Source organism: Maniola jurtina, chromosome 10, assembly GCF_905333055.1.
Source record: "Maniola jurtina chromosome 10, ilManJurt1.1, whole genome shotgun sequence".
In the NCBI taxonomy this organism is placed as follows: domain Eukaryota; kingdom Metazoa; phylum Arthropoda; class Insecta; order Lepidoptera; family Nymphalidae; genus Maniola; species Maniola jurtina.
This window is the reverse complement of record NC_060038.1, coordinates 11,554,544-11,579,184: the sequence shown is the minus strand read 5'-3', so window position 1 is coordinate 11,579,184 and position 24,641 is coordinate 11,554,544. Positions and strand designations below refer to the sequence as shown.

The window sequence follows — 24,641 nt, the reverse complement described above, 5'->3', positions numbered from 1 at the left end:
TTTCCATCAGTCACACGTAGATATACGACTATACATATAAACGACTTAACTTAAAAGCTAAAAAAAAATAACAAAACACGTTATTTGTTGGGACTGCGGCGCCCGCGCCGCTGCGCCTGCGCCGCAGTTAGCTTCTAAACTTAGCGTCAGGTCACACACAGGTTGTCTTCAAACTTTTTGCTCTGTCGCCTTCCTGTCGAGGACACGAAGAGCCAGGTCGTTTTAGTAAAGTAGCGCCAAACGACACAAATAAGGCGTTGAATCTTGAAAATGCTTTTTTGGGCTCTGGTCGCAGATGAGTTCTAACAGTTCCTCTTTTAGATGTTTTTGTATTAGTATCTAGACAAATCTTGGATTTTCTTGTAAATATAGATAGTAGCTTATGCTCACGATTTCGTCCATGAGGACCACCCAAATTTCAAACCTCTATTTTACCCCCCTTAAAGGGTTGAATTTTATAAAATACTTTCGCAGCGGATTTCTACCTCATAATAGCTATCTACATGCCCAGCCTGATCCACCCAGTAGTTTGAGCTGTGCGCTGATCGATCAGTCAGTCAGTCACCTTTTCCTTTTATATATTTAAAGAAATAGGTACCTTTTAGGTAGGTACTTTAACTTGGTCTCGTCAAAAGGTCTCTGAACTTATAACTTTTATCATGTTCATATAACGACACCTTATTTATGTCGTTACTCGTTACTTTCTGGTATTGAAGCGACAATTCTGCCACAGTCATCTGACATAGACATGTTATCATTTTTAAGATGAATAAGCAGGAACAAAATATGGCCCCAAAGTTCACTCGCCGAATTTAACACCGTGTTGATAATAATATGATGAGTGCACCATGCTATCCAGTGAGTGCACACATTTTGTGTTTTTTTTTTCAAAAAATATTATGTAATTTTTTTTTTGAACGACTTGTCGTGGTGGTTAATGTAATCACGAGTGTTTACAACAAATAAGTGTCTGACACACAGACGCACACACGCGCAGCGTCGTGCGCGCCCGCCGGCGCAGGCGCACCACACAGCCACACAGGTTTACTCAATGAACTGTGGTCAGAGCTGGGCTTATTGCCTCGGGATTTATCGACGCTGAAACACGAGTCACAAGCATCGGCTGCTAGTGTCATGTTTATTACAAGGTTTAAACTCGTTAGGTTTTTGTTTTCTTTCTGTTTAATTTATATTTGAGTAGGTGGCTTTGTACAGGTAAAATGTTTTTTTTTTTTAATTTGAAACATGTAGCTCTTAGCATAGCATCGAACGGGTGAGCAACTTCTTTCTAGATTTTAATATGATAATAGGATAGTTTAGCAAAAAATATAATCGAACCGGATACAAATAGCCTGCATTGGCCGCAATTGACAATTTCTGGCAATTGGAAAATAATTAGGTACGGCTTTGGGTTTGGACTAAACATTTTCGCGGCACAGGCTCTTCTCTTCTCTCGGGACGAATCTAATGGAGAACTCACAGGCAAGCAATTTTCCTCACGACGCTTTCCTTAATCGTTAAAGGAAAAATTTAATTGCTCAAGGTTCACTTAACCAGCGTAGTGGATTATGACCCAACCCTTCTCATTATGAGAGGAGACCAGTGGGCCAGTGATGGATTAAAAATTGAAATGATGGCAATGCTGAGCCCAATGGGCTTTGCGCAAGGGAGGCACCGAACCGATGTATTCTTTAGAGATCTTGGAGTTTTCCAAAATACGCTGTGGGTGTTATAGTGGGTAAAAAATAAAAATCTCACATAACCGATTTCTCTCTCAGGAAGTTAGGTGGTTATCTTGGAGAACCCGAACAACAAAAAAGATTGACTAAAAAGTTGATAAGCAAGTTTGGGTTGGACTAAAAGTTCCTGACATTTCTGGGGATTGCCTTAATTAGAGGTGTTACAGGCTTTACAGCTTTGACCTACAACTTATAACATATAGATTCACTTTTATGTATAGTTACAGATTTTTAATCGTTTAATATCGTAGTAACGATAACAAACAACGTATTACAACGTTGAAAGCGTGTGCTGATTGAGAATCATTGCCAATACATTTCGGTAGATGCGTCATGATCGTTAAATGTGGCCGCGACAAGGCGATATCAATAGACCAGTTTCATTTACGATCAGTTTGATGTCAGTCACTTATTTTAATTTATCATCCAGAGCATCATGGACCGAAATAATAAAAGATAATAAAGATATACTCCGTAGCTAAAACACGTTTGTTTGATATGCCCGCGAGAAAACGTGTTAAGATTTAAACAAAAAAATCGCATTTTGATTTATAGTGTAGTTTTTGTACCGAATAATGTACTTAAATATATTAGACCATCGATGTCGGAGAAATCTACCTCTTATAATATCTGTCTGTGTATGTCACTATGGTATTAAACTTAAGAATACAACTACTTTTATTAATATCGTAAAAATCTAACTCTTGAGGCTCTAGTTAGAGCTAGCCATCGATATGAGCTGGCGGATTTCGTAAAGCTCGACGGGATCCGTGACGTTATAACTTCAGATTACAGACATTCCTGGCCAATTGAATTTGGATTAATTTTAGATTATTCCAAGCAATAAGGCCGCCTTTGCACACAATTGTTTTTTTCTGTTCTTCTTACTGTGTTGTTATCCTTTACATGTGTTTTTGTGTGCAATAAAGTGTTTCTATCTATCTATCTATCTATCCTGGATTTAAAAGCATAAATGATTAGTGATAACTAATTAGCTTCCGATCAACCTACTTACCTACTACAAGTACAAGCTACCTAATCGATTTTTATTTCAGTTTTCAAGGAACCACCGACTGTCTATACTAGGTGGATGGCCGATGGAGGAACACTATACAATTTCTATTCTTTTGGCACGTGATTGCTAACAGTTGCATCATATCGCATATCGTATACATGCTGTACATTATTTATATTTTAGGTCCTAATAAAAGTTGTAGGACCTAAATAAAATAATAAAAATTATACACGTCAAATGTACATATAACAGAAATGTGTGTAAGTAATGTGTTTTATTAAAGGCCTTTTTCGCAGACAATATACCTAAAAAGTCGATGAAATCAGACAGCAGCACAACACTACCCTTTGAACTGGAGTGGGCGTGATTGGTCCAGCGACTAGCGGTGCAAACTCCCTCTCGCTCGCACATATGTATTATCCTTGTAGAAACTTCACTCAGCTTATACCGCGATTATCTATAAATATTATGTAAAAGCAAAAAATGACTAACTGACTGACTGATCTATAGCTACGCACAGTTCAGATCACTGCACTGGACGCATCGGGCTATATGGCATTCAGATAGCTATTATGACGTAGGCATCAGCTAAGAAAGATTTTTTTGAAAATTCAATCTTTAAGGGGGTATATACCCAATACATACTTTCTATCTATGTGCTTATATAATTTGTTGGCTAATCTAGGTTCCGTTGAAAAGATCTTCGAATGTCATTCGAAGATCTGTCATAGAGATTGAAAGTGGGAAAATTGTTTGATTTGTGCTCTGCGATTCAGATTTTCTTTAACTAAATATTTTTCTTCCGTTGAAAGTTGATTTCGTAGAACCTGTTACAATTTTTTTCTTGACCTACCTATTATTACTAGCACAGTAATTTTAAGTAATCAGCGGTATTAGACAAAAGAACAAAGAAAAACACATAGATCGCAGCCATACAATTCCCAGCTATGGCTGTTTTAAATATTAATTATTATTAAGGCCCCTCAATATTACGATGTCTTGCATAAATTATGGATTCGGTAGAGGTAAATGGTGTTTCTAGCCATAAATACAGGCGCGATAAGTATCGCCGGACCGGCCCGCGCCCGGGTCTGGGTGGTCGGAGCGAAATTCGGCAGAGCGCTGGCCTCAAGACCGGTTCCGAGAAGGCTCGGCTATTGTCTGGTGTCTGCCCTCTACACGTCGGCTTATTACCAACCGTCTTCTGACTGCATCAATACGTAAGTTGATAATGGGTAGCGTATGAACGGATAATAGGTAGGTAAGTAGGTACTTACCGATCTTTGTTTTGAAACGTAATCTAATTACCTACCTATGTAAATTGTGAATTTTAAGAAGGTACTTAACTGAAAAACAGTTATTGAATACCGGTTTTTGGCTGCTCAAAACTAGATAGGTATTATATCTACTTCCTACATACATCTTTTCTAAAAAATATTAATTCAGTATGCACGCGAGAACTCTTTGTTTTCCGGGATAAAAGTAGCGATCTGTTAAGTCAAGGTACACAGTACACACACACGCACGCACGCACGCACGCATAAAAAATATTTCCCTCTCACAAAGGCGATATATCCTAGTATCAGATATGATTGATGCTGCGATTTTAGGAAAATATTGATTAAACAGGTGATTAAAAAAAATCGGTCAAGTGGGCGTTGGAGACGCACATGAAGGGTTCTGTTCCATCGAACGGGAAATAATACTTTTTAATTTTCATGGCGGTCTTTTTGATATTTTTATTATTTGTTGTTATGGCGGCAATAGAACTAACGACACATTCTGTGCTGCCTATTACGGTTTACGAGATACGGCCCGCTGACGGACAGACGGACGGACGGGCATTTTCGGATACGGAACCCTAAAACAACATGATGGGTTACAATGACAAACTGAACCGCCTGGACAACAAAGACACACAAATACACGGAATATCGTCCATTATAATCTCTTCTACACTTGTGACTTGTGAGGGCGAAAGTTTTGGATTAAACAAAAAAGTGTTTGTTGTGTTTTTCATATTAAACTTCCTCTTGGGATATTTGTCAGTGAATTTCAAATTACATAGTCTTTACATAGATATCTATCATACCCTAGATCTTGTAGATATGTTGGCATTTAGGCTAAAAATGATTTATTCATTTAAGATTTTACAATCACCTTTGAGCTGACTTGATGCATATTACATTTAGGTACACCGTACGGCGCGGCTACGGTTTTTTTTTTTTGTATTTTAATCTAGATTTAACAGTTCACATACCTTGAATCCTATGCATACCTACAGCGTATTATTACCCCTGTGTCTGTGTGGGCGAAACTCATAAAGCTTACGGTGAGTTTTACGACACAGAAGGTAGGTACCTACTACGTAGTTACGATCTGTGACTGGCTATCTTCACAGGAAAACTTTAAAAAGTTACAGTTGTAATAAATTTGTATTTTATTTACACCTACTATAGACTAACTATATCCTTTAACCACTAGTCCTGTATAGGATTAATCCATGTATGCCAATGCCATATTTCCGATATTCAAAAAAAAAATTTTAAAGAACCGTGAGAAAGTTACGGAGTACCACACAAGCGGAGCTTTTCGTTAACCGGCGCGCCATATTTTATTCTGGCAACCATTGTCAATAAGAGCTGAGGTCAGAGGCAAATAGGAGAAAAGAACCAAGCGAGTTTTTGTTTTCTTTAGTTTCTTTACCAAGCCTCAAACAAAATAAAGTCCCGGCACATTTGCTTGAACGCGCCGCGCCGCGCCGTTTAGAACTCGAATCAATTTTTTATTACCCCATCTTTTCATTAATATATTAGGTTGGACGGGTGCTGTCATTTTTTTCGGATTACCAGAAATCAGAATTAGTTACCTACCAGAGCAAGGTAGTAGGGAAGATGGTGGAAAAATTTGAGAGGCTGGTACTGCGTAGCTGATAAAAGCTGCTGACAGCTTGTACTACCAATTGGCAAGTAATTGAAGCGACTGGATAATAAATATAATATCTACTTACAATAAAATCAAAAATAATAAGCAATCCTATCTGTAATTTGTCGTTAAGTTGCTTAGCAACGATTGTTTGGTCTATTTTGACAGTTATCAACGTCGCTATCGACACATTATAGATAGATTGATTATTTTAATATCGGATATTAGTCGGTGATTTGCGATAAATGGTCGTGTGAAAAAAATTCGCAGAGCCGTTTAATAAAACTCAACCTGATGTTAATCTTAATGTTTGCTGACCTTTGACCTTTATGAGCGACCTTTTAGATAGTAAAATTTAACACATCTACGTGATTATCGTTATAAATGATAATTTATTTATACTATCGCATTGATAGCAATTTTTCTTAAATCTGAGAAATCTTGTTTTGTACCTCAGATTCAGATTGTTGGATTTTTTATGTGAAACTGAAACGAGGGTCTAAACAAAGTCAAAGGAAGGTACTCTCCATATATTATATCAATTCTCAGTTTTAGATCTGCTAGCGATGCATAAGTTATAGATTTTCAAGGAATGCGACAATGAATTTTCAGCTTTTATCCATTAAGTGCCTACCTCATCAAAATCACCACCAGCTCTGGAACTAATGTTTGCTATTCCAATCAATAAATATTATGGAGTGTGTTTTTGAAATAATTTTGCGCTAAGTAATAAAATATTTTACTCGGCCGTCAAAATATTGACGTCAATTATTTAATTACCAAGCAGTAAAACTATTCCTTAAGCACGTTCTTACATAATAAAATGGTTGTGAGAACGAAAACAATTTTCAAGGCTTTGGTATAAATTAGCCATGATAATATTATAGTCACAAACGCATTAAAATCTATACCTACATATATTATAAACCACACTAATTTTCAAAAGTTACGAAGGGATCCATATAAAATGTAATCCACGCAGACGAAGTACCTAGCAAGAATCAGTTAGTGGGGAAATAATAATAAAATTATCAATCAGTAGGTATTTAAATAAGGATCTGTGTAGTTTTTGATTTGTTCCGTTGGTAAGTAGATATACCTAATTGAAACGCTGCCTTTCGGCGTTGAATATGCTTTTTTGGAAGTTATGGCAACCCTATCTCTATAGCAATAAGGCCGCGATAACACCTGGAACTTTTACTCACGTAACTAGCTTGCATAAGTAATTGACAACAAAACTATTGCAATTAGTTTTGTCGTTAGTTAATCATGTAAGCTTTTTATGTAAGTTAAACTTACAGGTGTATGCGGGGCCTAACGTATCGTGTTGGTCCTTTGCCAAAACTTGTTGATCGTAATTCGTTATGTATTCGAAATCCGAACATGCTGTCAGATATAAATCAATTACATTGAAAGTCGGTTGCTTCTCTGTCAAAGCCATCGATTTGCGGTGGGAAAACAATGGAAAGCCTTAACCTTACATACCCATCATACCTGTCGGTAGGTACCCAGACATAGGTAGGTACTTACCGCTTCTTGCAAACCAATCATTAAACAAAGTGAACGATCGCACTCGTTTTCCACATTCCACTACAAAGTTTTTGCATTATACACAGCGGATGTTGTGCTAATTGCTACTTTTAACCGACTTCCAAAAAAGAGGTGGTATTTTCTTTCTTCTTAATATAATAAGTTTTTAAAGTTCAAAAATGGGTAGACACACCACAGAAATATAAATAAGTAATTAATAGAAATGGGAAGAATCTTCTGTCTTGGGGTGTGTGTCGCCAGTTTGGAGCAATACACCCTAATAAAAAAATAATACAGAAATGTACGAAAATTAGTTCGAAAAAAAAATTGGTTAAGTCCGACTCGCACAGGTCATACAAAAAATACCACTTTTAATTTTTATAATTTTCGTGGCGGTAATTTTAAAATGTTTCGTATTTGTTGTTGTACACTTATTCTGTGAAGATTTCGGGTCTCTATCTATTATGGTTCACAAGATTACAGCCCGCTGACAGATAGATGGATGGACGGACAGCGGCTTCTTAGTAATAGGGTCCTGTTGGCACCCTTCGTGTATGGAACCCTAAAAACAAATATTATTTTATAGATATTCAAATTATCTTCCATCAAGCATCACGGTAGGATCACGAGCTCAGCAGATTCTCAAACTAGCAATTAAGGCGAAGACAATCACAAAGGAAATTGCCAATTGACCCACCCGTTTGACACGGCAATTAGACTCGCGAACCCAGTATCTATACAATTTACTGCTCCGAAACACCAAATGTTATCCCAGTTACCTTCACTCTAACTGGGATGGTGCCTAGTAGTCAAAATTAACTATTTATTAAATAACTATTTAATAACTATTAAATAATATTTAAGTACTAAAGCAAAATCCACGTCAACAGTTAGTTTTAAGTTTGCTTAATTATTTTAAATTAAAAAGTACGTCACACCTATGACGTCAAATCTGTTTTTGCATTCAAGCTTGCATAAGCGAGCGTTTTGACGTTTGATAAAAAGTTTCTGATTTTACTATAGGTAGTAGGCACCATCCCTATTACCTACACTATTGTCGTAGACCGTACTTGCTATACATATTATATCTATGACTGCTACCGACTCCTTTCCAGCGCACAACGGAAAATACCCGCTAAAACAGACTAATCTGTATTGTACAACGCGTACAGCATGCGATATGTAACACCGCCCGTCCACCCACGATTACAGAAGCAGGAAAAGCAAGCAATACGCACCACTACCACTTACCATACACATTTTCAAAAACATATTCAACGTACGTTTCACTCCGGAATCCTCAGGAGAAGTAGACCACAATGCACAAGTTTGCTCCACAAAGCAAAACCTCTATCCAACATTCTTTCCAGGAATTTACCTTACCTTTACTTTTATTAGAAGAGGAAACCATGAAACAACGATAAAACTATAAACAAAATCTACAAAATTGATCAGAATTGCCTCTACCAATAAAATACTATTTGAGTTTTTAAAAGTTTCGAGGTCGAGAGATTGCCTTCGCCTAGGTACAGAATATGGAATAGCTAGATACAAAAAAAAACTTGGCAATGGTTAACGTTTTACAGTAGATATATCTACGACGTCATCAGTCTATTGCCGATTAGATATCGTATCGTTGTATTAGAGGAACCTAGTCAATTGGCTATAGTTTACCTATTAGAAAAACTTAGCAGCAGGTTAAGTAGGTACCTATTTTCCGCTTCATTCAATAAATCGAGAGAGGTACTTACCTCTACTGATCAGTATGGTAATAAGCAAGTAATTTACAAGGTCGTTAATACCACAGTAGACACACATTTAATAGCTCATTTTACTCTTAACTTTCTATGGAAAGTGGCGAAGATAATATTATTATTGACTACAGTGTAGGCCCGTTTCTGTGCCGTATACTTGAAATGCATTCAGTCTTAATAAAATTTTGTGCAACTGAAATTGTTCCATATAAAGATTTTACTAAGTAGGTACTTAGGTATTTACGTAAATATTTTTTTAAGAATATTAGCCACTAGCCGATGCCCGCGACTTCGCCCGCGTGGATTTAGGTTTTTTGAAATCCCGTGGGAACTCTTTGATTTTCCTGGATAAAAAGTAGCCTATGTGCTAATCCAGGATATCATCTATCTCCATTCCACAGTCAAATCCGTCCAGTAGTTTTTGCGTGAAGGAGTAACAAACATATACACACACACACACACACACACACACACACATACAAACTTTCGCCTTTATAATATTAGTGTGATGTTAATCATGACTAATATTCCCCTTTCCCCTCCACTAAGCGTTAAGCTTGTACTTCACTAGGAATACAAGGTACGACAATAGTGCAACGGGTATAAGGTTCGAAGTTTGAACCACCGCCCTTTCGAATTTCAGTCCACTCTTTAACCGTTGAACTATTGAGGGTCTAATTGAATTTATTAAGACAATTGCCCAAGGGAAAATGCTGTTCATTATTCATCACCTATCACTGAAACTAATAAATAAATACCAACTCATTTAAATGAACCGTCTAATTGCGCCCTTTGTCAACTCTCAAAGTTTCAATGACCATCGCATAAAATGAAGGGCCAAGTGCTAACAGCCATGCGTGAAGCTAAGAAACATAATAACCCACATTTTACTATGGACGTAATTTCTCATTCCCACGCTCCGCGTCTCTATTCAATTTGAAACTAGGTATTTTATTATATCATCTTACGTGATAATCGTGGCTACCGTAACTTTGTATCTAACATGCATTGAACTGTATGTACGGTCGGCCTCAGAATTCGAGTAGCAATTCCGCAAAGCTGTTGCATCAAAAACCAGTCGCACTTTATGACCTTTTTCTATAAACACGCTACACAAAAGCACTGACACAGAGATAGTGCATAACATATCTACTCATGTGACCGTGCCACGCGATTATGATTATTGAGGTGCTAAACGATTTACGGCGTTTGACATTACGTACTTACTGTATTGTACTTGCTATCAGTGGTACCTATATTATAGTTCATTGCCAAGAATTACCTTTTTCTGCCAGCTTTTTGAAAGTTTCAATCAGACCAGCAGTTTTTCTGTTATGCGTGCGCCGTATACGATGGTTTACGAATATAGAGATATGTTTACGAAGTTCTGTGACTTGTCAAAAACGCCAATCATAATACAATAATTATCTGGAGCAAAGTGCTTAGGCACTAAGGATACGAATACCTACTATATAATAGACTACAATGCCTATGACCCTTCATGATGGTTAAATTGCTGCTGCTGGAAGAAGAGGCATTATTAGTCTAAATACGCAACTTCTGCGATCGGACCGGGAACGCAAGTGTACTGAACTCGGAACTCTTCATTTCGAGAAGAACAGACAGAGTTTAGACTTTAGAGGCACCCAAAGAAGAGATGCATGAAGAACAGCATGCAGTGCCTCTTCACTAAATATAGGTTGACTATAATTCAATGCCCAACAACGCCATAATTATCGCAATAATCAACTGTCGCAATAATTGAACTGGAGTTAAAATCGTCTAACGCCAAATGGCATTGTGAATGCCGTTGCACGTTGATCCTGGCTACATCTACGTTTAACGGGAAACGCCGTTGAACATCGCATTGTTGGCCGTTAATGTGGCCGGGACATAAATTAAAAGCATTGAATTATCATGTACTAAAATATTTCATCAAAGTTGAAAAGTGCGCTATTTGGCTATTCATGTCCATTATCCACTCAGGGATGTTCCTAAAGTCAAGGCTTTTTTCTTCTACCGACGACACTTCTTTTGTCTACATGTATTTCTACCATAGACATACAATTTTCGCTTCGCTCAAAGACTGACAAAGCGTTGGAGCGAGAGGTAGTCAGATAAGACCCACTGCCGCGAGCGAAAGCGAGATAGCGAAACAAGATGCCAATAAGTCATTGTTTACGTGAGTATCGGTCCGTAAGAGTTCGGCCTGTTCCAAGTCGAGGTGATTTTTTGCATTTACTAAATAATTTTACGATTAAAACGTAAAATCTATGTCCTGCCACCATGGTGTCTTGTTCAGTGAGCGAATGTGACGTTACAAGACGTTATAATCCGCGTAAATACACGTTTCACAGGTAATTACTGATTATTTATACTAATTGTTTATAATCATTATTTCATCATTTGTTGTTTGAAAATTAGGCAAAATAGCTATTGGAAGCTTAGATGATAGGTTTCCCTTAAGACTTATCATCAAATTACATTGCTAAATGAAGAATTTTTGGATATTTTGTGTAAAATTTAAAAACGTTTGTTTACGATAGGGATTGACAAAGTAATGACGTCACAAGTATCGATAGTCGATAATCGTGTCTACCGGTAGGTTTGATGTGATAGGTTTCATGTGATGTATGTAAAATACAATATAAAACACTAGGTACTTTCCAATAAAAGAAAAGAACGAAATAAATATTTTCACTAATTTTTATTTTATTTAGCGTGACTTAGATTTCATATACAGGGTTAAGGGTAACCCGTACATTACTGTATTTAAGTGCTTATCGGGGAGGTCATTAGCTATGAATTGAGCGCCATATATACTATTTATTTTTACTAACTTGTCACTTAGACATTATATCAGAGTGTTATTGTAATTAATCAAATTAAATTTACTTGCACCCTTTAAAAAAATAAAGGTGGAAAACCAACAAATTCCGGTAATTTATATGAAAATCCCAAAAATTGCTCTATTTCTCAAAAAAACGATTTTTTTAAAACGTCTTTTAATAGTTTTCTATCGAAATATCAATAAAAAATGTTATAAGGGGTTAAAATAACTATAAGTATCTCAGAATTCATTAATAAATTATTTATATAAAATATTAAAGTCATTTCATTAATAAATAATAATCTGTTACCTAGCTTTAGCTTTGTTACTATTTGTGTATTTGAAATGTATTTGATTTTTTAAGATTATAAGATGCTTTTTACTTCACTTCGTTAAACTAACTCATTAGTGTCCTATGATTTCGCCAGTAAGACTATCGATAATACAAATGCTAAAGTCAGAACAACTCTATTTCACGCACACATTTACGTTTCATTTTTTGTAACACCGTTAATCTGTCACTGTTAGTCTTGTAAGTCTTTGATTTCTACATCTACTCCCAACAATCGTTTTACATGAAATGTAAACACGCATAAACATTAATAGAGTTTATATGCAAAATAAACACAGTTTTAATTGTTCTTTCATACGTCATGTGCAATAAATGAATTCTTGTATAACGTAATTGTCTGACCTTGACTAACGAATGTTGGCCACATTGTGGAGGAGCATACGGGCATTAACATTTCATATTCATTTATATTTCTTTCCAAATTACAAAGTTTACAATTTATTGATTAGATATATGTACATACTAATAACTTACTAATATTTTGAATTCGAAAGTGTGTCTGTTCTGTCTTAACTTACGCAATATGATTGATTACAACCATCGATGATTACAACAAATTGTATTATGTTATTAATCGACAGTTAATCGATTGCTAATTATAATCGAGCATTTCATCTTAATTGATTTTGACGTGCCTATACTATGTTACAAATGATGTCGTAAAAGCATACCGGATCAATTACAACGTATTATTAAAAGTTAAACATATTATTTATTAGGTACAAATAGAAAATGTAGAATTTAAAGTAAGTAAACGTTTTAATTTGTCTGAAATAAAATTCATTTATCTATTTGTTTATTATTATTTGTTGTAATATATGTTTCTTTATCATATTATTGATGACTAGCTGATACCCGCGACTTCGTTCGCGTGGATGTAGGTTTTTTTAAAATTCCCGTGGGAACTCTTTGATTTTCCGGGATAAAAGTAGCCTATGTGCTAATCCAGGGTATAATCTATCTCCATTCTAAATTTCAGTCCAATCCGTCCAGTAGTTTTTGCGTGAAGGAGTAACAAACATACACACACACACACACACACACACACACACACACACACACACACACACACACATACAAACTTTCGCCTTTATAATATTAGTGTGAATTGTGATATTATGACACCATGAAGTGAGACCAGAGGACAGTGCAACGAACTATTTAGAGCAGTGCGCCATATTCCAAGAAGCTCGGCCGCGAGCCAGTCTCTCAATGTAAACTGTATTGCGCCAATTAACTATATTTTATCGCTTCAGCGCTCATGCAATTAATAATACAAACAAATAAAGTACTGGCTTCATAAATAAATAAATAATCAGGGCTTTAAATGTTTTAGTTACTTACAGTTTGCAAATTACATCTGCATAAACGCAACAGATTTTTTTAAAGATTATTTATTAGCCATGTTAATCATGACTCCCTTTACCCTCCAACTAAGCGTAAAGCTTGTGCTAGGAGTAGGAGAAACTTTCCCAATTCTCATTCTCCAATGACTATAGCAGTACGCGACAGGCCGAGATGGCAATCAGGTGGGGACGTCCCGCTCACCCGCACAGCCTCCGCGCTAACCCGGTGCGGGATAGTACGGCTGTGCGGGGCGTCCCCCCGCCTCATACCCCGATTACCATCTCGACCTGTCACCTATATATTGAGAGATACAATAGGAATCAGTGCTGATTCTAACTCTTTAATTTTCATAAAAACTAGACCATAATAACAACATCGTCGTAAGTCATAAACATATTAGTATTGAATTACATATGGATGACAACGTAAGAGCCTATTTTTATATCTGATATAATAAACGTGATGTGAGACTTACATATAAGTACTTAGGTACCTAAATATGACTAGTAGGTATAAAAGATATGCAATAATATGAGTATGAGTATTATAAAAGGTATGCATAACCGACATAACATTTGCAGCAATCATAATTAATTAGGTCACATTTTAAATAAAGAACCAATCATTTACGTGCTCACCACACAGAAAACTGCATTCTTAGATTCAAGACTAGCTTTCTCTAAAATCAGAGAATCAAGATTTCTCATTAAATTATTGCAAATAGAACTTTCAGATTCTGATGGTCATTGATTACGATGATTTCTAATTTCAGTGTCAGAAGTCAAAGTTACAGATGCATTATGCAGCCAAAGATACATATAAATAAGACACACATAAACATTCATCCATATTCATAAGCTATATTCAAGCGAATCCATACTAATATTATAAATGCGAAAGTGTGTTTGTCTGTCTGTCTGTCTGCTACTTTTTTACGGCCCAAGAATTTAACCGATTTTGACGAAATATGGTACAGGGTTAGCTTATATCCCGGGGACGGACATAGGCTACTTTTTATCCCGGAAAATCAAAGAGTTCCCACGGGATTCCTAAAAACCCATCCGCTTAACCAATTTGTATGAAATTTGGTACCGAGGTAGCTTGCGTCCCTATCATTGACATAGGCGTTGTATCCCGGAAAAGTTTAGTTTACTTTGAATGAGTTCTCAATAATGTTTTAAAATAAGTGCGAAGTCTGCAAATTCACCTTTATGGCCAGTATGGTGGACTATTAGTCTAAACCAAAACCCTTATCAATCTAAGAGGAGACCCATTCTTAGTAGTGAGGGATGGGTTGAGGCTACAGCTTGATAGCTAATAAAAACAGCTTGACCCGCTTGATCCGATTTATAATTAAATAATATAACAGATAAATAAATAATAAAACAAAAATTAAAAATAATAGGTTTACCTATTAATTGAATGCCTTTTCGATTCGACAAAAAATAAATAAGACATTATGCAGTTCATGGAGGTCAAGGTACAAAGACGACCAAACTGAAATACTTAGGTAAGTAAGTAAATTGCAACAGTGGCGATTAGAAAACGAACTATAAATTAGTCTACCGATCTAGTTGAAACGACAAGACTTCAATTTAGAGCCAAAGCACACACAATACTTGTAGCATCGGCGTTCAGCGAATTTAAACTGCACTAATTGATTACTGCGATCGATATATTATGTCAAACTTTTTTGTACTTATTCGGATATTTAGACTAATTTTTTTTTTTTACTAAGTTACAACTAATAAATCAACTTTATTGAATTAGACACATTTAGACACGTTGCAGTAACAGTGCCAGCAAAGTGTGTTTTTTATTGACATGATTAATGTAAGTACCTATATGGGTGACTCCTGAAATAAATAGATTTTGGTTTTGACATGATTAAAATTTTTATTATTTGAGTTTTAATGGTAAACATCGATTGTAACCTAGATAGGTACTAGAAAATAGTAGGTAATTTCTAGCAATGATATTGCACATTTAGCGATTGGTTCGATGCTGCATTGATCGATTTAGATGATCATTCATACCTAACCTTACTGAATAGCTTTCAATACTAATCAAATATCATGCGCAGTTAAGACTTAAGGTGCAAACGCAGCGTAGAACTTCCAAAAAGCAATCAAATCGCCGATCGCCGATGCTAAGGTATCGTGTTTGTGATGGCCCTTAATTCTCTGAAAAGAAACAGCACGTAAATGACCTATTGTGAAACGTCAACTACCTGTTAGAGTATTTATTCGTCCATACTGTTAGGTTAGTAAGTGCAGAATGAAAACGTAACAATGAATCGTGGGAAAAACAACACAAATTGGCAAGGGTCAATAGGCTAGTGTAAATGAATCAACGTCCTAGTCAAAGTCTGATATTTGTCTAGTTCGCGTGGACTAGACAAATATCAAACCCCTATTGTACCCCTTTACGGATTTAATTTTCAAAAATCTTTTCTTAGCGGATGTCTACGTGATAAGTACTATTAGCTTTCTACGTGCCTTTCAGCCCGATCCGACCAGTAGTTTGAGCTGTGAGGTGATAGATCAGTCAATCAGTCAATCAACTTTTCTTTTTATTAATTCAGATTTAATAATTATGCATAACAAAAGAACGATACCCAAACAAAATAAACGAATTTTCTTGTTATGCCAACAGAAAGTAGCCACCCACTGACCTTGGCATTTGCATGCATACAGTCATACAAACTTACGACAGATAGTATTATCTATAAGGAAATTCCAAAGATAACATAAGCTTCGAACAAAATGGCCTCTTGGACAGTCATGCACTCAATTTATTATATTACAAGAACAAAGTGCTTCAGATTGTTCTCCGCATTTTCTGGCCTAACACGATGAGGAATGAAGACTTGTGGAAAATACGCCATCAGCTCACGGTGTACAAGGCGATGGTGATGGGTCAGGTCATATTTTTCGAAGAGAGGAGGGAAACGCTACACAAGTGGCGTTTCAATAGCAGCCTGCCGGTCGAAGGAAACCTGGTACTGGTTGACCGGTTAACAACCGGTTCTACAAAATAAAACGTTTCATCTTTGATTTAATATATAAACACCATCTAAATTTCCGTAATTTTACTTTGTCTTGACGTATCTGTCATGTCTGTCATGTCCGCCATGTTGGATTTGTTATGACGTCATAATAATACAGTCTATCAATAATAGGCAAAAGACTAGAACTCTAAGAACTAAAAGTGAACCGATTAAATGATAAAGTCATACAAACATACAACACATAACATTATTATTTATCGGTAAAAGGAAATGGAAATTCCAATGATAAACCCTACCAGCAGTACCAGCTCTGAACAAATGGTCACTTATTGAGTCAGGGACTAGAATGACTAGAATTGTAGATAAAAAGCACTTCGTGGCATGAGCAACTCTATTGTCCACAAAAGTCACGATCTTAAAGACGATCGCACATTATGAGAGGGACCGCTAACAACCAATGCATTTTATAAACAGTTTTAAAGTATAGTTTCACTTTCATAAGATTATTTCAAACGTGAAATTACTTTTAATGACAGATTCTTATGGATCGTCGCACATGAATCTCGTTCCCATGAAAATACGAATTACTTTAAGACCTACTCCTGAATCCTGATGCTGCAGGGATAATGCCCACATAATTCATGACGTTAAATCTATTGACATTTATTCTATTTCCGATTTGACAACCAATATTAAAAATAAATCTCTAATTTACTTTCTCAATAGTTCAGAGCTTGCTGAAATTCGGAAATGAGTTATGATCATGCGTGTATTTTTTCCTAAAGGCTGTAAAATTGTAAAACATTATACCGTAGCAACCACAGATGAGGATATTATCTGTGGTAGCATCATATGCCAATGTGCCATGCTGCAAACCAAACATCAATACTAGCAGTCTATTTTACGCCGAGATAACAACGTATTATAGAAAGAATATTACAGTAAGATAGTCTACCGACAATTCTTGCTATATACTTGCTACGTTTCTGTTCGCGTAAAACAGCTTTTATAGACATTGTAGACATTATTCAGCGCGTGTCATTTGAGTTTTCAGTGCCAAATGATCAGGTGCATTTAGTACGTGCGATTCTTGCAGCCTGGGTGGTTTCTATGTAATGTGCGATTAGTATTACTCATCTGTCTTTATTTTGCTTACAAAGTCCAATGTGCAAAATTATGGAGTCTTCATAATACCTGCTTGTACTCGGTTATCGAATTTAGATAACCGTTGGAGAGGCGCTTTCACCTATTCGCTGCGAATTTCACTTTCTCGAAATAGACTAATAATGAGATGATTTGAGGATTACGCAACAATTGGTTATAGGACATGTTATGTTGTCGAGCTATTTGTTCGGATACCTACTAAGATGTTTACTAATTTTCTTCTTGTTCTACTAACAGTAGTTTTTACACAGTAGTCTCTATACAGTTATTTTTTAATATTGCCATGGTTACTATTGAAAAAAGATTTCTTTAAAAGATTTCCTTCATTTGCAAGAGATTAAACTTATATTCAACAACAAAGATTAAGTACCCAACTAATGCTTAAGCTTAACAATTTTACCGACGAACAGTCGATTCCCATGGTGTTTAGTTACGATATTTTGGAGTACCTAATTGAATTAAACGTTTGAAGCGTTTTGTTATACGTTCGTCACGGCAGCTTATGTTTTATGACTCGAAATGCGCTGGTAAAAAACCGGTCAAGTGCGAGTCGACTCACACGAAAGGTTCCGTGCCATCGTGCAAGATAATTATAACACCATATTCGTACTCCACTTAATGAGCTATAGATAATGACACCACACATGCTAGAGTAAGAAAAAAAATCGGCTTCTTTTTCATGTATGAAAAATAAAAAAATTGTGTAATTGAATTTCTAATTCAATATTTGTTTTTGGGTCAACAATCTACACCAAATACCAAAATTTCAGGTTTGTAACACAATTAACTAGTCGAGCTAGAGACTTGTGACACGCGGACAGACAGACAGACAGACCAGGGTTCCGTTTTGACCTTTTGGGTACGGAACCCTAAAACCACAACACACGTGAGTTCGCCCATACTGAAATGTGCCACAAAATTACATGCTTGAAAATTGAAACACATAAAAATCATAAAATAATGATAAAATCAAAATTTCATTTCTGATTTGTTTTACATTTTCAATTTACTCAGAGGTAATAAAACAAATGGTGGATGAGGACAATGGATGACTTTGTTCATGCACTTCGTCTATTACGTCTAGGTCTATGGGTCTGCTAGGTGGATGCATGCAGATTAATGGATTGTATTGAATAAGTACAAGAATCTAATCATCATCTAGCATCTTGGGACCTCAACGTCTACCAGTTTTTTGAACGATGTGCCCCCTTGCCCTGCTTAATTGCCTATTGCCACTTCAGCTTCGCAATCCATTTAGCTATGTTGGATACTCCTGTCCTCCTACGGATCTCCTCATTTTTGGTTTAATCACGTAGAGAAACTAGAAACATAGCTCTTTTAGGCAGAGCAAGTTAACTGAAAACCTTACGGCCATGACAGTCCTTACAAAAGAGGCAGTTATAAAGTTAATATTTAAAAATTCATATTACCACATACTTTGATAATCTTGCATCGAATGTATACTCGTAATTTGGAGTCCAAAACAAAACGAAAGCAATGTACGAGTATACCATTCAATAGATCAGTTCTACCACCCACCGTTTAGATTAAACTGGGTCAGTATTATTAACAGATGCAAAGAGCCAAGTAGACACCGCGTTGTTCGCGATTCTTTTGGCCTAGTTCCTGCATTTTATTCACTCGGTAACACAGACACGAACGGGATTCTCGATTTTCAATCCGCGTCAAGCAGTAGAACAACATCTGGGTCAGATCCGGTCCAATCAGACCGAGCGACGGAGCTCACTATGCCATAGATGCGATTGACACATCGAAATTGTATTGGCACTATTTTAAACTTTCGGTGCATGTTTCGATGTTTAAATTCTGGCCAAACAACTTCTTGACAGAATAGATGATTGGACAGGTCCAGTGAGATCAAAAAATTTGGAATATCTTCTACTAATATAGTGCTAATGCCATAGGCTAGTGCCCACAACTCCTCCAAGTGGAATTAGTTTTTTAAAAATTTCGTGGGAACAGGACACCTATATTTTTGTTTTGCTTTGTGTGCATTTTCTGTAATAATTTTGTGGCAAATAAAAAAACTAATTTATATTCATTTATTCATTAATTTTTTCAAAAATTGCATTTTCCAGGTATGTTTTGCGAAGAAGGAAAATCCTCATGGATGCCATGGCTAAATCTGTGAGTGGCACCGATTCCTATTTACAAGAAGTGCCGATAGAAGAGAAATTCAATAGTACGGAAACGGATATTAAAAATATTGAATATAATGGTAATAATAAAAAGATTTCTACAGAAGAAATCTACGCTGCACGAGCCGTCGCGGGCGCAGGGCCAATGAACGGTGACAGGTGCCGCGCGACCAATCCCGATACAGACCGAAGACTTTACGCGACTCACTTAGAACTTACAAAATTACCCATTTTATCTCCTTCTCTGAATCATTGTTTCTGCGGTACATATGAATGAGAGGTGAGATCTCATGCAAAGAAAGGATTATGTGCTCTGCTTTGTTTATTACTGTTTGCTCACCAAACCAATAGTCCAGTATAGGAGCTTTTGAAGTTTGAACTAAATGATTTTCTTTACGGCTTTTTTTTCTAATTAGATCGTCGGTGAAGCCGGAAAACAGACAAGTAAGTAGGGAAAACATACTATGCCAAATCGCAAACAAGTACAAGCGTAGTGTGGAGAGCTCTTCAGCAAGATGGACTGACATTATAAAGAGGGTGGCGAAAAATTATTGGATGAGCAAGGCTGAGAGCCAGGTCCAGCCAGCCAGCCAGTGGACGTCCTTAGACTGAAATGATGATGAAAACGATGTGAATTTTCTTTACTTCAGAATTATGAAAACTATTGACAATAAATAATCTTAAAAAGCACATGTCACATATGATGATAAAGAAGGAGAAGACAAATTGGTAGACAAATACAAGGCTCAATAAAACCTTTAACTGCTGAAAACACTGATGTCTTATTATGGCCTATAGCGATTGGCATGCTATTGTTAGTGCACAATTGCGTATCCAAGTAAATGCCAAGGCAAGGACAGTCAGCCTCGAATAGGTACTTCACAATCAATACATCCTTTACTATATCGAATGGTTTAGGTGACAAATATCTGGGTAATTCTTGCGATTGTTTTTCCGTATTGTTAAAGTGAACTAAATACTTATTGCTTTGTTACCATACTTGATCTTATCAGTTTTTGCGTCACTAAACGGAAAATAATAATTACCTAGTGCTTAATACTTTAATTGACTGAAGAGGCTGAAGCAGTGACTAAGATTTTATTAATGTAGAGCGAATAAACTAATATTATACCAATCTTATACCTACATAGATTTTTAAATTAAATATTTTATTGATGAACAGTTATAATATCTGGAGGTAACGACGCTTTAAGGAACATTCAAAAAAAATAACAATCCAATACAAATAGAAACGTTTTCTTTTATTAAAATTTTAAGTGCTTTCGAATCGTCACATGAATTTACCATTGGTTTGGCATGCACTTCAGTGGAATCAATCGAAATGTTAGAGGCAGGGCTCTTACCAAGACCACGATCGTTTTTAAGGTAGGTACCGATATAATTTCAATCACCACAGAGACTCGGAGAGATATAAATCGATATAAATCAATGCAATGAAACCTAAATATTATGCAAGTCGGCTTGTAATAACTATCAGAGATATTCCAAAATAAATATTAGGGCACCATCCCAATTTCATACTCCAGTTATAATTCCGAACAGATGCTAGCGGTTGGCCGGTTTGTCGCACGCGAATCTTGCTTGTTTTATTTACATGTCGGTGAAAAAATTGGCAACGTGCCCAGCGCTACAGATCTAGGTGGCCTTTTGTGATCCAAAATATTGAGATTTAGCACTCGGAACAGATTATACCTATGAAAATGTGATTTAAACGAGCGTGAAATTTTATCTGCATGAGGTTTAATTAAAAATAACATGCGCTTTAATATGCAGGAAATAAGATTGTCGTTGCTTAAAAGCAATAGTCATGGTAGGAATATTTTTTACCATGCCTGAAAATGACGAAACAACTAGGTATTTCACGGCTATTGGCGCTATTGCCGAGTTCTTCAAGAGATAACTCGTTGTTCACATTATATGACGTGTGCTACCTATGTTACGTGACCTGTTTACTCTATTGCCATTTCAGTTTCCGGAAAAAACCAGAGTAATAGTAGACTCTGGTTCTTCTACAGAACTCCACATTACGTAGAACCCTAGATAACCCGCCCATCGTCATTCCTGCTTCCAAAGAAGAACGAGCCGGAATACTGAGCTAACACATTGATCGTATTCACAATCATTATTATGAGGGATACGTCCGTGAGCTACGTCGGTTACTCAGCTTCTTCTACAAACCCCAGCATTGTGATCAGCTAAGATCCATTACGTACGGTCGGCTACTCGCTCGACGACTCAGTCGACGACGACCGGAATCTATAATTAATATAAATTACAGATTCTCGGTCGCTGTCGATTGAGTCGCCCGTGACTAGTCGACCGTGCGTAATAGGTCTTAGATACAGTCAGTTATTTGTAGTATCCGACATGAACGAGATAGGAAAAGCTAACAGTCGCCCTGTGACCCTGACACGGTTCTTTCTTGCACCATTCTAAGACCTAATTACAAGTACCGAGTAACAAGAGTAGATCGCCGATAGGAAGCGGATGACTGAACTAAACTAGGAAACGTGCTAAACCGGTCGATAACGGAAAACGCTTAGGCTTTAATGGTTTTACTAACTAACTTAAAAGTTTATTGATTAATCGTGACGAAATATGATATTAAATACACGTAATTTACCAACGGTTGGGAATTATTTATTTACGACATAACAGTCTACGAATTGTGGGAATTAGAACTGTTAAACCATATCCGCTTAAACTCAAGTCTAAAATCTAAACACTGCACAGGCTAAAAGGTAAAATAAAATACCCTTAGTAGGTACGAGCTATGAAAGACGAAATTCGATTTAGAGTTGTTCCATACAGCCAACCTATATTATAGTAACCTGGAGAGTGACGTGACATAAGTTACTTTTTATCCCGGAAAATCTAAGACTTCCCACGGGATTTTTAAAAACCTAACTCCACGTGAACCAAGTTGCAAGTATCAGCCATTTTTGTCACTACCCATAACTACCTCACTACCCATTTTATAAATGCGAAAGTGTGTTTGCTTGTTGGTTTGTCCTTCAATCACGTCGCAACGGAGCAATGAATCAACATGAATTTTTGTATGGGTATGTAAATATGTATAGTTAAAGATCTGAAGAGAGACATAGGCTACATTTTATTCCGGAAAATCGATGACTTCTTACAGGATTTTAAAAACCTAAATCCACCCGAACCAAGTTGCAGGTATCAGCTAGTTTTATTATCCACTAGAGGATGCCCACGGCTTCACCCGCGTGGATTTCGGTTTTTTTAAATACCGTATTCATTTAAATCGGCTCAGTGGTTGGGCCGTGAAAACGTAGCAGACAGATAGACAGACAGACACACTTTCACATTAATAATATTAATAGTATAGTATGGATAGAGTGACTGACCACTAGATTCGGTCTGCATAATTGCTGAGTATACCTACTAATGAGTCAGCAGTGAGCGTCGTTATCGACAGCGGAACGTGATCGGACACGCTGATAGCGCGGCTGTGATAAGCCCACTACAGCCACGATATGACGCTAATTATATACGTAGGTACACAGAACTAAATATTTGCGTAGATACCTAGTTGCATTTGGTAATAGATAAGTTTTCCTGTTTAGGGATCCATACCTGAAGGGTACTAACGAAGCCCACTGTCCAACCGTCCGTCCGTCTCGGTCCGTCTATCTGTCAGTGGGCTGTATCTCGTGAACCATAATAGAGAGTTGAAATTTTCACAAAATATGTACATATTTCTATTGCCGCTATAGCAACAAATAATAAAAATGTCCGACTGGCCGCCATGAAAATTAAAAAGACGTTACCTTTTTGTACGACGCGCGACGGTACGGAACCCTTCGTGTGCGAGTGCGACTCGTTCTTGACTGCTTTTTTATTTTATTATGAAATACGTGGTAAAATATAGCGAAAATATGAAAGAATCTTTTAAATATATCTCAAATTAAAATGTTATGATATAGTCCGCGCCAAACAAATAGTTGTCTCTAAACTCAACCACAAAAAGCGTCGCAATAGCATTTTTAGGCGTCAGTGGGGCGCAACGTATGGGGGAGAGGAGCACATCAGCCACGCGGTCGCGTCCGCCGTCTGCATTAGTGTAAGTGCTACATCCGTACACAGTACACGAGCGCGTAGAACAATAGTTACTAAACTATTTAATTGCCGATAACTTTACCTACTTTAAAGTTGCACTTGCAAGCTCCACTCCAGCGTGTGACGTCACACTACCTTAACTTGCCTGTCTAACTTTCTGAAAATGACATGACCTACCTGTGTGAACTGCGAAGATATCTTCGTGTGATCCTCCTGGTAGACCTTGCGCGCCTTCCGCCGTTCCGTCATGAGCGTGATCAGGCGGTCCAAAGCTCTTGACTCCAAGGCTTCGGCATTTGCTTTGATCAAACGGCTTGTGTTCTCCCACTCTTCAGTCATTGTCCTCCATGCTGCGGCTATCACTGATCCTGTGAAACAAGGAGAATCTTTATCGTCACTTTTCAAATTCAAATTCAAATTCAAATTCAAATTATTTTTATTCAATTAAACTTTTACAAGTGCTTTTGAATCGTCAAAATAATCTACCACTGGTTCGGAATGCTGTTCCTACCGAGAAGAACCAGCAAGAAACTCGGCGGTTGCTCTTTTCAAATGTACAATTTACAATAATATGCCATACTGTATACAAGCAATTGCAGCGCCGTATATTGCTGGAGCGAATCAAATCCAAGCTTTTTTGTCATTTACATAATCTTCGATTGTATAATAAGCTTTTTCCAGGAGCATACTTTTAATAGATTTTTTAAACTTG

At 36.8% G+C, this 24,641-nt stretch overlaps 1 protein-coding gene across 3 annotated transcripts in view; it reads right to left on the bottom strand.

The window, feature by feature from the left end:
• The window catches only part of LOC123869139 (tyrosine-protein kinase Fer), a 59,501-nt gene that overhangs the window by 33,228 nt on the left and 1,632 nt on the right, over positions 1-24,641 (bottom strand). For all 3 annotated transcript variants that reach the window (XM_045911887.1, XM_045911888.1, XM_045911889.1), the window contains exon 2: positions 24,107-24,297. In XM_045911887.1, the coding sequence (XP_045767843.1) occupies positions 24,107-24,297 (191 nt within the window). The remainder of the gene's footprint in view (positions 1-24,106; positions 24,298-24,641) is intronic.